The following is a 15,772-nucleotide window of genomic DNA, read 5'->3' as shown; positions in this document are numbered from 1 at the left end:
CGCGGCATTTACGCTCGTTCGAGTATCTAAATGGTGGGCATTCAGTCTCCGTATTTGTTCGCACACACCGTTTATAGACATGGCTCGTATTTGTCCATTATTCCCAACTATTTAATTGTCTCGTATATTGGCGTAGCTGCGACCTTTAATGGAGTTGCATTGTGTGTGTGCCCAGCTTTCACTCTATATACATTTGATGTCTTTATGTCAACATACATATAAGTTCGTACCCGACAAGACGTTAAAGGGCGGCAGTCGTCGTGCCGCGTCCTGTTCGATATGACATATTATGGTGTTTACACGTGGGGAAAAAGACAGCTCCAAGGGGGAGCCGGTGTTAAAAAAATACGTGTAAACAGACGAAGACGGCGTCGCGCCATCTTAATTGATCAGAAGCCGGACTAAATGTGGTGGTTTCGAGCCAGCACCCCGATCTAAACAAGACCTTGCAATACGTGTAAACACTTGAAGCCGTCTTTGAAGAGCGTCATCACGTGACCAGCCTCGTTCTGACGCTTAACTTTCACATTTTGTCTATTCTCGGGGGGGGGACATCCGGGCATTTTCAACGCATGGCAACCATTACAGTGAAAACAAAGGCCTAAAACTCTCAGAAAACGGTACTTTGAGATGGTTGTTGAGACTCCCTTCAACAGTGTAACAAGATTACCTTTGTGTGTGTAACGCATATAAATTTGATTGTTCAGAATTACTTCAAAGTTGAGTTCCTGCCGTTTTCTCGAATTTTCACTGATTCTTCGCTCGGCGTTCTGCGTTCCTCCAGCAGCGCGCGCAGAGCCCGTAGAAATGCGTGGTACAGTGATACGCGTCTTAGCAACGTGGAACGTCTTGTGACGTTGGCTGGTTCCCGCCTCAAGTGTCATGGCGTACCAAGCCACAAGAGGCCGGTAACTAGTAACGGTTCTGGCATTCTGATTGGTACATCACTTTCTCGTTGCTTGTTCCATTTCCCTTAGTTACCTGACGTCAGCGCTTACGCTCGTGGCCGTTCAGGGGTTTCCTTTTGCTTTCGAAAGTTGGGCGAATAAAAATAATTGTTTCTTTTGTTATAAATTTGCACAGAACATATCAAATCTGTAAATCTAAGCAGGCAGTATGTATGAGCATGGCTTTATTGTAGCATTACAGACACGTTTACGCAAATCGGAACTTGGAATGTTTTCAAATTACGTCACCCAGTCGCGTTCCTTCCGGCCGGAAAACCGGCCCTAATGGAACAATATGGCGATTACTAGTTACCTGCGTCCCATTGACGCTGCAGTTCGGCGTCTTCTACACCGATTTGTGCTGGGACAGCGCTTCCGGTGACGACACAACGACCTGCGTCCCACCTGCCATTCGCAAAGGACGCCGGGAACCAGCGAACTTGTGACGTTGCTCCTCCCCCGAGGATAGTATTCTCCGTTTTTCTACTGAAGAGGGCGCAAAAAATGATGACGTCATGCCGATCTAAACTAAACCAGCAATACGTGTAAACGCTCCAGAGTTTTAAACCACGGATAAGGATTATTGACCGACCTAGTTTAGGCTAGCCTTCTCCCCACGTGTAAACACCATAAGTGCGACGTACACAACGCGTGTAAAATACATTGTTTATTCACATGAAATTCGAACACGCGCTGCGCGACGACCACCGCGCTTTAACGTCTCCGTAGCTCTATGGTGTAGGTCAAACTGGTTCAACGCTATTATGCAGAGGTTTTTATTTGCAGACGTCTCTCTCCTCGCACTATTACCAGACTGACACACTGTACAAGCGAGTGTGCACATATCGATATCCAAGAGTGGGTGCAATTTCAATAAAGCCATTCATTCATATATAATTAATCGACGCAGTCTAAAGAGCGTTTTGTAAGTGGTAAACCGGAAGCGTATATTTGCCTTCTTCAAAATTCACCTGAGTTGACGAATCGGCATTTTAAATTTCTCACTTCAAAAATATATTACTGAAGTTTTGAAACAAACCTATCTACTATTTGTAATGCATATGCTGATTTTTTAAAGTGACATTCTATTCACACATTATTATACAGAAGTGTTTTTCCCACTGTAGAACTTACCTTAACAATCTATTTTTTTTTTGGTTATAAATAAGTTGTGATTCAGAAGGCACTTAATAACTTGCTTTGATACGAATTATTTAATTATGACTCGGACTAATATATGTACCACGTGTGGATCTTGGTGTAATCGCTCGTTTTGAATCACATCACATCGATACAACTGACTGAGGGATTCCTGTCGACAGACAAAATCAACACTGTCTTCTCTTTTGTTAAACCACGCTCGGTTTGATATTATATTCCTACTTTGTATAATTCATTGTGCTTTCAACTAGACCAGTTGATATTAATATTTACTGGGTTAGATTTCGCAAAAAAGACCCAGTGAACACTGCATTTCACAAATTAAGGTGGATTAATACATTTGAAAACTAGTGTTTTAAGATATCCGTGGCGAATTACATGCTTAGTGTAGATCGCGAGTATTCGAACTAGTAATAAATTAAGGGTGAAACATGTATTAAATGGACAGTGGTCGTCGCGCAGCGCGTGTGCGAATTTCATGTAAACAAACAATGTATTTTACACGCGTTGTATACATCGCCAGCGCTCTAAAACATTACATTTTCCTGCATTAACTTGGCAAAATATCACAAAAACTTAATTGAATAAATTCAGCACAAATAATCAAGTCGGTCGCTGTATTTGGCAAGTGTATTGCGTGATTTTATTCCAGAACCAACCTTGTTCGTCGAGTGTACAACGTTCAACTATACATACGCAAAACTTATTAACCAAATATTTCATTCAGATTTAGTACGTAAAACGTTTTATTAAACCGAATCTTAATCGGGTGACTTAAACATAACTGTGTTGACTGTCAGGGATTGGACTCTGACATCTGCCACATTTGAATATGCACATGAATTGTACGCAAATCTGCCTTGTGCAGTGAAGATAAGTAGTGAATATTGAACTGTTCAGAGTTTTGGTATATAATGTGTTTTATTCTTTGAATATAAGAAGTTATAATGAATTTTTCAGGGCAGCTATTTCACTGTTTGCTGTGAGATATGGCGAGCAAAACCATGGCATAACTCTTATTACTTGCGAAAAGTAGCAACTGCGACACTGCCCTCACTGGCTATATTGTGATTCACTCAGCCAGTGTACATAGCTGATATCACGTCGTTCATGTAGCCTACCCAGTGTGCATTGCGACCTCAATGTGTTCAAAACAGGAAGTCGGCTCATTCCACGCTGAGCAGTCAGGGCGAGTACATCAGTGCCCTGTATACAAACTATGCAACAACAAATGTCAAGATATTTTGACGATGATATTTAGTATAGAGAGAAGATTTATAAATGACACAGTATACGTTCTTCGGAAGCAACTTATTTATTCATTAATTCTCAGTCAAATGTTCTAGCATAGACCTGAAGAGTATACAAGACATTTGTCCTTAAAAAAAATCATAAAATAGACATGGAAACAAAATTCATGGGTGAAAAAGTTTAGTTTTTTTACAGAAAAATTGTTTTAGAATCTGTCGGGTATTTATTTAGTAAATAGTCATTCGTCCAATTTTATTACAGCCGTCGATGCTTGTTTGATTAAAAATAAAATATGGCCATTACTGCAAAGAATATACAGAATCAGTATAAAATTTACATAAACCAGTGTATAAATAAATGCCTTGCAATCTTGAAAATAACCCCCACATATCCGTACAAATACCACCCCCTTGCAGTAACATACTACAAATACATTGACACACTGCCCTCTATTGGATGGATTTAAATAATGTCAAATAACTAGCGATAGATTGGTACACTTTGAAGATAGCGGGAAACGATGTGATTATCAGGAGAGCGCTGCAAAATATGCCCAAACGCAAATGCAGTACCGCGATTGTATCGTCCAACGTGTAGCAGGACAATGCAATACCATTGTCTGGTGACGTCTGTGACACATTCGAACACGTCCGTAAAGATTTTTACAGATGGTTATATTTTTTTCCACTGCTAGTAGATGTATAATATTGTCGCTCATTTTCTTTTCCGAGCTATGATTTAATTTTGGGGTAATATTGCATTGGAATGGAAACTAGGTGATTGCCACCCACTCAAAGAGTCAAATTAAGTGAAATGGTAACTGAAGTATGGAAATTAAGCTCCATATAATGCATTGAAGACTTGAACAAGGGGTAACCGGAGCAACAACTATTCTCATAATGCACCAGAAATGAAAGAACGTTGTTTTGTGACAGAAATGTTAAGTAAACTGCATCGAGACATGAAATAATTATCACTCAGTTGCAGGGACTGATGATGATGAGCTTTGCCCAAATATGGAAAATGATGAAACATAGCATTGAAGAGCTTAAGCTTCCATGTGATTCAATTTTTCCCAGGTACACACATCTAGTATAATGATAATCAAATGAAAAACAGGACCTTGTTAAAGAATTAGTACTGGAAATATCTTGTTTTATGATGTTTATCATTATTGACAGTGTACACTCCACTCCATACATGATTCTCTCTTCAGGCTGGTAAAGAACCCCTCAGCAACAATAGTTTCATAACTTAGAGACCCCCTAGCTTGATAATAAAACACAAATATGATAGGAAAAACAGAAAGAGAACATGAATAACAAAAATTAACACTTTCAATAATAATTCCATGTAAATTTCTACAAATGCATTTTATGTAAAATAGACTCCAAGGTAATGGTATAAAATACAAAAAAAATGATAGAAGAAAACAAATGTATACTGATAACAAAGAGGGTTGGGTAATTAATCTTTGCTACATTGCCACCTTAATTGAATCAATTTGTAATATACGTTTGTTATGTTTTAAAAACTACAGCACCCTCTTTAGGATCTGAATTTTGTTATTTATATGTATAATGACAACTGTTGCTCCTCACACCAATATTAGAGTACATCAAATATGCAAAAAACTTGTAAAACCATTACAAGACTAAACAATAACATTAGCTATTATCCTGCTATTAGCATAGCTACAATAGTTTGGGCATTTTTCCCCAAAATCTCACTTCACATTATTCAGAAATTCAATTATACAGCATAATTTTCTATTTTATTTTTTCTAACATTCTTTGAATCTGTGTCTGTGAAAATCGCACTATATTCAATTTTCCCAGTCTCTCCCACTAAAAAAAAGCTTAAATTTTCCACAAAAATCAAGTAGACATTTTGCCATCATAAATACACATATAGCATAGCTCATTTAACTTTTTTTTAATAAAAATTACTGTGTTTTTTATTATAAATGACAAAAACATGACTTAATTTCCCCTTTGACAGTCTCTTAGAATAAGGAAATAAAATTCCAACACAGTAAGCTATGTAACACTAATAATAGCAGTAATTGGATAAGAAGTAAGATAATAGACGCTGTTATGATATATAGATCCAGTTTTGGGAAACATTTCATGGAATTTTCAAAACTGGAGTCCCATCACCCACAATTTTACATCAAGAAAAAGCTTCAAAGAATACTTTTATTTTTTTCAAAAATTTGTACAAATTCTTTTTTTTTCTACCTACGTTGTATGCATAAATAAAAGATAACGGCCATCTTTAATGTACAGTTAAAATGGCTGCCTTGTTTTGCACTGGAAACAGTGCCCTCTAGCAGTGATAAAATTTACAAAATGGCTGCCTTGATGGAAGAAGGGTGTAAGTTGCATCTTCTGGACATTCTTCATGAAACGACTTTGAATTACGCTAAAGTGCACGATGATCTTGATCTACGCTGTTCCTTTCCTAAAAATAATTATCAAAGCCGAGTATTAAGCCAGATTTAGCAAATTATAGTTAAGCTGACTAATACAGGATTGAGGAGACAAAAACAGGTATTGTGTTTAGAAAGTTTTTAAGGGAAGCTTCCGTCTACACACTATTTTGGCTTCATAAAATTGAAGGAATTAGTGTTTCTAAACTAAGATCGCTTCAGACAGAAGATGAGAATGTCAAAATAAAGAACTTAAAAAACAACATAATTAGTTTTGTAAAGGACATCAATTTATAGACCAAGCCACTTGACAAACAAAGTATTATACTATTTGTCAAGTATAACAATCTCTGTGAGTTAAATTGACCAATATCATCACCTTTGCCACCAAATAACATAAAGTGACCATTTTTTTAATTACAATTATATCTACATTAGGTCAAAAAACACGTCTATTTTTCCTTTTAATTTTGTTTGAGTTTTATTTCCTACGCCATTACTTTGCATTTTAAACTCCATCTACAGAGAAATAAATTGCACTTTGATATACATGAATTTGACATATTTTTTTTAATACAATTATTCATGAACTATAAAAAATTGAAAACATAATTTTCTCCAAAACACATGGAGAATTTGTATGATCAACCTCTTTAATGGCTTTGTCTTTGTAAAAGCAATCTGAATCATAAAATCCCCTTTACAAGTATATCCAGTAAATAAGACATTGAAGGAATGTTCCAAAATACATTATTGTGATAAAGCAGCTGTTTATTTGTTTAAGACTGACAGTTGCAGTTTTCGAACACTCAAAACATGAGAAATGCAAACATTTTTGTGTTAACTATCAACAATCTTATGATTATTATCACCTGCATTATCCACTCTATAGCTAAAAACTTATACATCACCATGGTAAATTCTGTTTGATAGCTGGGTTTTGTTTTTAGACACTAATTTTGAACACACCTCATGAAATATATCACAATCATTTATTTTACAGAACTGTTTATCTACATTTCTCAAGTTGATTACTGAATCCATAAATCCATACCACTGTTGAGTCAAATCACATTCTCTGCATGTAAGTTTTTTAAAATTTGATAGTTTTGAAATCTGTGTCAGCATGGAAACTGCAACTGCATCAGAAAACTTTCACACTGAGTGTACAACTGATTTATTACCATAATCTCTCCACAAAACTGATTGAATTTTGAAGCGAGATGAAAACAAAAGTTATATAAATGTACAAGCTACATTTGGAAAGAAGAGGCAATATTCGAGTATGGCGATAAAAGCGTTAATTATTATTAAAAAGAATAGTAACAATAATAATGGCAGATCATATTTTAAAGTTATTGTCATCAATGAATAATGATAGAGATTTTTGAAGTCAATGGAAGTGAAAGCTACATAAAAAAGATCTGTGCAGATGAGTTGACGAGATGTGCAGTAGGCTCTACTCTATATGTAATGCAGACAGGAGACAGAAAGCTGCTGATGAAGCTAGTTTCCAGGGCAACAAGGCATTGCTTCCAACCTGTTTCAATGACTAACCAGTCAGTTTCTTCTTCGCAGCCTTTTTTTGTTGTTTCTCTTGAGCTTTGAGTTCCTTCTCTCTCTGTTTTCTTTCTTTTTCACATAGAACACGCATTTCTTTTATCTTTTTCTTAAAGAAAGCTAAGTCATTCTTATTCGTTACCCCCAACGTCTGAAATGAGAAACCGTTATAAATAACATCATTCAATTGTGGAGACACATTAAATCAATACATGTCGAAATTTTCTTCCCCATTATTAAAACAAACACAACCTGCAATGAACTTCCCTTGCAACCTTTGATAATACACACTTGGCAGAGGAACAGAATGTCCACATTTCTCCCTCTGTCAAGTGTGAAGTTATGGTATTGGACTAGTAACGTCCCAGATGAAGATTTGAACAATGTCACTGTTGCCCCCCCCCCCCCAGATTTTTTTATCAGAAACATGTTTGAGATTACATGTCACGGGTGTGTGACCATTGTCCTATCTTTGTGGCAATATAATTTGCTATCATTGTGTTAACCAGACTCAGTCAAAACACTAGCATCTGCAACTCTCAGTACCAGGTAATTGCATCTTAGTCATTGGTTTTGACTGTCCCATTCAGGTCTTTTTATTGATTCACAACAGGTATACATCAATCCCTTAAAGTTAAGATGAAAACTCCGGACCTATTAATGAAGAGGCTTTGGTCAAAGGTTGGTTCTCATTTCCATTATTTATCTTCTGTTTTACAGGATGTGATGAGACATAGCAATACTTTTACTTAACCCAACACACATTTACTTTACTGGTAAATGCTTATTTACCATTTTCCCATCACACTGGCATCTCATGATATCATCACATAATTTAACACACCATCAGTGACTGAAATAAAAGATTTTCCCAGCATGCACAGTGATGTATCAAATATTGTAGATAAACTTTATTTGTAAAATGTGTTAATTCATTGTCACCAGACCAAGCAACATCAATTTGTGTTTTTCTAAGACCATGTTGTCTTGTATGGGTCTTCTATATGTCAGCAAAACACAAACATAAAGAAATTAATTTTTAATAGTTTTTAGTATTTTTTCAACCATGGAATCTATTTGTATTTCACAATACATTGACTCAAATTTTTAAAATGTCTTGCATGCACAGTGTACACATTAGGTTTCAGGCCTGTATACACAGACTGAAAAAAACATGCACAGTGTGGAGTATGTACACAGGGATTTTAAACTTCAAGACAACACCATCAAATACTACCATCACGGCGAAATTGACAGGGTATGCAAAAGCAATAGTGTGTGTAAAATGCTTCCGTTTTTTAAACTGGGTTTTTACATTTCATATTGAGCTTACACACCTTAAGTTTGGCACCATCTAATTGCAGTAACTGAATACCATTAATATTATTACTCTGGAATGCGGGCATATGCTGCTCTTGTTCATGAAGCATCAGCCATTGAAGTACATTTGTATTCTGCCATTCTGTGATAGGACGACTTTGAACGTGATGGGGCTTGATGGAAGTATCACCCTGAAATGAAACAAAACTTCAAACTTTAGATATTAGAAGCATCAATAATTTATGTGGTAGAGTATTTAATATTTGTACGAGGGATGAGATTTTAGCTAAAATTAGTAAAAACAGATGTTTAGGGATAGGATGCATTATATACCACACCAGCTGAGAGTTATTTTAGTTTAAAACTTTGCACATTTTTAGATATTTTTCAATAATTTCCTTGTTAATGCTAAACCAGACAAACACAAATTACTATCTTATACAGGTAATGATTAAAATTTGGAAAAAAAATGAAAAAAAAACAAACAAAAAACTACTGGTACACAGGTTTACTCTGGGATAGGTGACTAACATTACCATACTTGACTTGATTGACCAAATGAACATGAAAACATAGATTTTGGAAATAGTTATTTAGATCAGAATGGTACAACATCTAACATTATGTTAGTTTATCAATGTTTAGCTCTCAGACAACATACCACCGTCCTAACTGCAGTAATTGTATAACTTCCTTTCTGTGATTTCCCTTTACCATATCCACCCATTTCACTTACTGGCATAGCACCGTAAGAATCGTCAGCTATCTGAGACTGGTGTGCCATCGAACCTGAGGTAGAAATTAAAACTGGTGCACCTGCATGAGACAAAGAAAACAATAAATAAACAGTCAATAAACAAACAGTCTACCGTAAAACCTGTATTAGAAGTCACATCCATTCTTTTTGAACAATTGAGACCCAAATATTCACCATTTCTTATTTGTGTAGATGCTCTAATAGAAGCCTCATCCCCTCCGTTGCATTGTACCATTTTAATAGAAGTCGCGGCTTCTAGTACAGATTTTACAGTCCAATAATCAACAATGAACAGTCCAAAAAACAAATAATCCAATAAAAAAAAAATAGATATACAAATCAGCTACATACTATATACTATAAACAATTCAATCTTCGTCAATTTGAACGTGCTTGTGATGAAATTATATCGCAAAAAAATAACTGGATCTCTGTCGTAAGAACTCTAGCATAATCTATATTTTTACAATATATCATGATCGCATGAACCAGAACTATGTATAAATGTGTCTCGCTTAAACCTAAAACACTAGCATGATCATCAGAGCTGTGCATGTGCATGGGAAAGGTTCACATAACAGATATTCTATGAAGCAAATTGCTAATTACAGACAAGTTAGTGATTTCAAATAATTATGCCAAGGTTTTTGTGACAAGGTATTGTAGGTAATGCCTATTTTCCTATGTTCTGAATGCGAATAACATGTAGTGTGTGATAAATCAGAGAACAGATGAGTAATAGGGCATGCATATGTGTAGTTTTCAAAGATTAGCTTTCTATCCACATGTGTAAGCTTCTTTCATTTCACAAAAGACTCCCATATGTTAATTTTATGGGGCACAGAAAATGATGAAATATTGCAGCAGACAGTCGCAGTGACTTTCAACGAATTTACTTCTTCAAACCTTCAATTTGAGAAAATTCAGTGGTTCACTTTCTTCCTTTTTTTTATATTGTGATCTAACAAAAAAGACGTGCTTTACCTTTGTCTGGTTTCATGTGGATCGCTGTAGGAATTTCAGACTGATGTGGTGAACCACCTTCTTTCATTACAGATGCATTAGAAGGACTGGTTGGAGTGGCTTCTAATGACCGAGATGATACAAGTGTCACTCCTGCACCACTGCTGGTTGATGAGGAAGGAGACTGTAACCGTAGTAACGGCATTGCAGGAGGCATAGTTGGTGATGTGCCGATTGAGCCAACCGGTGATGATCTGTCTGAGGAAGTATCTTCTAAATAATCTCTGCAGCAAACAAAATGTTAAATTGTTTTCATGTTATACAAAGCACTGCAATTGTGAACAATTTAAGTTTCAGTACACCTGCTGAGAAACAAGACATTTGAACATATATTGCAGAGACTTTCCATAATGTCTCAAGGCAAGTATGAATGGTGTAAATTTCTCTATTAAAACTACCAGAACAGAAATAACAATATACCCAACGGACATCAAAATTCATAAATTTTAAAAGAATTTCACAAATCTAAAAACACAAAACAAACAAACAAACAAACAACTGGCAACCAAACCTCAAGTACAAACAAGGTGAAATCAATGAGTGAAAGATATTTGAATCTGTGGCAACCACAATATATCAAATCATTAAAAACTCTCATGCCTTCAAGGATAACAGTGTTACCATATTTACATACAAAGCTCAGTATATCAACTTTTTTTTGGCCTTTGAAATATTGAGTTCTCTAGAAAACCCTTGGTTTAATAAGTTTGGAATAGAGAAACCAATCTCATTCTAAGAATTCTTCATGTCCTGGCATAGTTGATGATCTAGGGAATGTATACCCCATAGGTCAGGGAGAGTGAGATATTTTGTCAAAGTCTTTTAGACAGCCATCAAATTGAAGATGAAGGTCTAGGTATGAAGCAGATTTAATAGATTTAGTAGTCTTATTAATCTCATTGCAATATAATCACCACATTTAGGATTGCTTACTGATGAATTTATATACAGTCAGGCATTGCATATCACTTTATTATGACTAACTTTTATTGTTAAGTTTGAATTGATAACACTGGAACTATTTGCGGGAGGTGGAGGAGTAATCTGCTCTGCCCTATACAGTAGGTATGTATTGTATAGGACGATGATATTCACGCCAATCATAGTTAGAAATATACTGTAATTTCTCAAAGCCATTCAAAGAAAAAGCACCTCAGATACAATATGAGAATGGAATAGTACAAGTGAACCTACATGGTGATTATAATCAAATGACCACCTACATGACAGCGATATCGAGAACCACAAGACTTTTTGTCCCTCAATTATTGTGTCAGTTCTCTCTGGTCTGACCAATTTTCCCATGGTAACAGCAAACATGATGAAGAGAGAGAGAGAATAGAACACTATTTGACGAGGCAAAAACAAGTATTGTAGCTCTCTCATTTTCAATTTGATCTCAGTGACCAGTAACAAAGTTTATTGTAGCAATTCCAATGTAAAATTCACACCTTGTATGTAAACAATGTTTATAACCAACTAGACAGCATATTGACAAGGACAAATCAAGGATAAGAACCCAGGATGGAATACATACACAAAGTATATACATTTCAAACATGACTGTATTAGCACAGAAGCTTCTGAGAAGTGATGTCAGATATACAAATCTGGATTTGGTGCAAAGTGCTCTTCTGACCTACACACACAGGAATCACAAAGTACACCAAGAGAAACAGTCCACAACAAGAAGATACTCATGCAAGAATGAACAGCTTTAGAGCTGAAAGGGTGAGATAAAAGAAGACATCTTCTGGCGAATGGACAGATATTATTTTAAAATAATCCAACAGAGAAAAATCACACTGTAATAAAACTGCAAAGAAAGTGAATTTGAGATGAATAAGTGATAAGTGCTCTAAAACTCTGCTTAAACAGGTGATGAGGCATGCAATGAAGTAATCGCTATGGAAACTAACCTCCGTCTCCACGGGTTGTAGCTTTGAGATGAGGAAAAAAGAGGAGAGAAAAGTGGCATGTTAGAAAAAAACATGGATGACAGGAATGATGTTGACTCATATTCAGAGACCGCATCAGAAGCTGGCGGGTTGCCTCAAATAAATATATCAGAAAAATATGAAAAAAATTATAATAATGAATTGAAGGGAGAACAGTGTAACAACATGCACAGTGAGGGACTGAGAAACAATGAACACAAGTCACAGATCAGTCAGCAATGGTGACCTTTGAACCAGACCTCTATATAAGTTAGAAAATTATAGTTATTTTAAACTGACAAAAATATGAATTTATTAAGTTTGTGATTAAAGTGGCAATGTTTTCTGTCATTTCATTGATAAACTAGTTTCAGTCTGCTTTTTGTGCTAAGTGCGATATTTAACTTAGTGAAATTACAAAAGCAATGATTATGAGAACCGGTCATCAAGAACTACTTACATGTATAGGTAATATACTCATTTTGAAAACTGTCAACTCATTTTCACAGTAATCATTTGTTTCATATCGTCATTTTGCATTATTTCATATTTTACTGTACACAAATTATTAATATCTGTATATTTTGTTTCCTGTTTATTATCATTTATGTTCAAATTTGACATACCACCTAAATATCACGCCTATAATAGTTTGGTTTGAGTAAAAATTGCAATGCTCATTTAGCAATATTTTTTGCTTTTTAACAATCAACAAATACTGACGCTATGCAAATGTGCATTGGTCAAAGGTCACCACTGCAAAAGCAAACAAACATAATTTTGTATACTAACAAAATTCACAAAATTGATACTTCATATCAACCACTGCACCACTTTCAACACGTATACACACACATATCATGTAATGGCAATGGTCCCTCCAGAGTTAATGCTGCACACCCCTTTCTATTATAATTGTGACACCAACATTATAGTTTTTTTAGATTTGAAATTATACCTAACTGCTTGATGGAATCATGATTCTTAGTAAAATACATTGAGTACTGAGGTAAATCTTGAAGTAAACTAATTCAAACTGGATGGGCTACAAATCTGTAAGGACATTTAGTGATTTTAATCCCAGCAATCAGCTCCCTGGTAGTATGTGTGTGTTTTTTTACACTTGTAATAGCCGATGGGCTTGATAAATTTCAGAGCAATAAGCCTCCTTATTACATTATTCAGGAATTAAGAGTGAAAACCAAAGTTAAATGCTGTCTTGTTTTGTAAGCCATGCTGTCCACACAAGGCAGTAGAACTGCATTTAACAGCCATGCTGTTCATATGAAGCAGTGGAACACCATTTAACAACCATGCTGTCCACCGGAGAGAGCGGAGCACACCTTAATAACCATGCTGTCCACCAGAAGCAGTGGAATATTACTTAACAACCATGCTGTCCACACAAGACAGTGGAACACCACTCACCAGCTATGCTGTCCAGACAAGACAGTGGAACATCACCTAACAACCATGCTGTCCACACAAGACAGTGGAACATCACTTAACAACCATGCTGTCCACACAAGACAGTGGAACACCATTCGCCAGCTATGCTGTCCACACAAGGCAGTGGAACATCACCTAACAACCATGCTGTTCACACAAGACAGTGGAACATCACTTAACAACCATACTGTCCACATGAGGCAACGGAACACCACTTACCAGCCATCCTGTCCAGACGAGACAGTGGAACACCACTTACCAGCCATGCTGTCCACACAAGGCAATGGAACACCACTTAACAACCATGCTGTCCACCCAAGGCAGTGGAACACCACCTAACAACCATGCTGTCCACCCAAGGCAGTGGAACACCACCTAACAACCATGCTGTCCACCCAAGGCAATGGAACATCACTTAACAGCCATGCTGTCAACATGAGACAATGGAACACCACTTAACAACCATGATGTCCACCAAAGGCAATGGAACATCACTTAACAGCCATGCTGTCCACATAAGGTAGTAGAACCCTACTTTACAGCCATGCTGTCCACCCAAGGCAATGGAACATCACTTAACAGCCATGCTGTCCACATAAGGTAGTAGAACCCCACTTTACAGCCATGCTGTTCACACAAAGCAAATACAAATATTTGAACTATAGACACAGAAATATTCAGTGAACAGAAAGCCTAACCATAACTATTTTTCCAGCTAAATCTCACACAGAAGCAAATTACAAATCAAGGAACAAAACACATCTTCTCTTTATTTACATGTTGTAGCATATTGGGAGTGCATGATATTGCTTGCAACCGACTAAAAACTTTTGGCATTGTGTACTTTTTTCTAGCTTCCTTTACACAGTAGAACCAGTGGACTAGATGAACATAGGGGAATTGAAAATCAAACCAACTTCATAACACATCTTTATTGGTATATTTACATTTGATGGGAGATTGATGACATGACTTTTTACCAAGAAGTGTTTTTTTTTATGGCACTGGGCTACATACTGCCGAGGCTGCTGATAAAGTCAATACATCACTTAGTTTACACAAGAAGAACCAGTCTCAAATAGTTTCATAAAAAGATGTTGGTGAAAGGGGTGTGAAGCATTAAAAACATTATTAAGTACTACTCACGGCTCATCGTTATTTCGTTCTCCTTTAGACATCCTGTTGTGCTTATTAGACATACCGGGTGATGCACTGGGTGCCATGTGGACTGCTTTCGGTGATTCCTGCACTCTTTGTGAATGGTTACCTGGTGGCTTAGGTGCCCGTGTTTTTTTGCTAGATGACCTTCTGACTGGAGCCTGTGTTTCTTCTATGACCGGAGCCATCTCATTCTCACTTGATTGGCTAACATGATTGCTTGTCGTCTAGATTAGATATAGAGTTACAAACTGGTTAATTTTACATTTTGCTTAACAACATGCCCATTGGACACTACAAGGATTTAGAATCTACCCATTTACCTTGGAATATTACAGATGTACGTAATAACAGATGTGTTAATCATCACTCAACAGTATCTATTACTAGTTTAATCCTGAATTCATCAATCACACAATCTATTTGCCAAGCGAGTGATGCCCTTTCATTTCCCAACATTAACTAATCAACAAAAGTACAATTAAAGTATAGCTAATTTTATCCTACAATATCAATGTCTCAATATTTTCCTTCTGTAGAACCTTAACAATTTAAGCCACCATGTTCAGATTTATTGAAGTTACATGCATGTGCAGAAATAATTGGCTTAGAAGATGCTATTATGTTCAGTTTTGAAAGCCTGGCATGAAAGAAGCTATGCAAGACTAGAGTAACTGATCAAAGTGACCGCATGCCATCCAATTTGATTGCATTTACCAGTGTATTATTGAGCTGCGTGGATGGTTTTACATCCTTCACATGAAAAATGTGGTTTAGT

The 15,772-nt window shown here is 36.3% G+C and overlaps 1 protein-coding gene across 8 annotated transcripts in view; it reads right to left on the bottom strand.

The window, feature by feature from the left end:
• Nucleotides 1–3,404: 3,404 nt before the first annotated feature.
• Nucleotides 3,405–15,772, bottom strand: part of LOC100373924 (uncharacterized) — a 144,356-nt gene continuing 131,988 nt past the window's right edge. For 5 of the 8 annotated variants that reach the window (XM_085495888.1, XM_085495893.1, XM_085495895.1 and 2 more), the window contains 7 exons: nucleotides 14,983–15,221; nucleotides 12,370–12,390; nucleotides 10,412–10,674; nucleotides 9,332–9,486; nucleotides 8,688–8,861; nucleotides 7,348–7,501; nucleotides 3,405–5,822 (listed from right to left, as the gene is read on the bottom strand). In XM_085495888.1, the coding sequence (XP_085352014.1) occupies nucleotides 5,779–5,822; nucleotides 7,348–7,501; nucleotides 8,688–8,861; nucleotides 9,332–9,486; nucleotides 10,412–10,674; nucleotides 12,370–12,390; nucleotides 14,983–15,221 (1,050 nt within the window). In that variant the 3' untranslated portion in view covers nucleotides 3,405–5,778. Of the gene's footprint in view, nucleotides 5,823–7,330; nucleotides 7,502–8,687; nucleotides 8,862–9,331; nucleotides 9,487–10,411; nucleotides 10,675–12,369; nucleotides 12,391–14,982; nucleotides 15,222–15,772 lie in introns of all 8 variants that reach the window. The other 3 variants (XM_085495894.1, XM_085495891.1, XM_085495889.1) reach the window with 3 other exon arrangements.

This window comes from Saccoglossus kowalevskii, chromosome 22, assembly GCF_978046115.1.
Source record: "Saccoglossus kowalevskii chromosome 22, keSacKowa6.1, whole genome shotgun sequence".
NCBI lineage: Eukaryota > Metazoa > Hemichordata > Enteropneusta > Harrimaniidae > Saccoglossus > Saccoglossus kowalevskii.
Note: the sequence above shows the minus strand (reverse complement) of the source record. Positions and strands in the feature narration are given on the sequence as shown.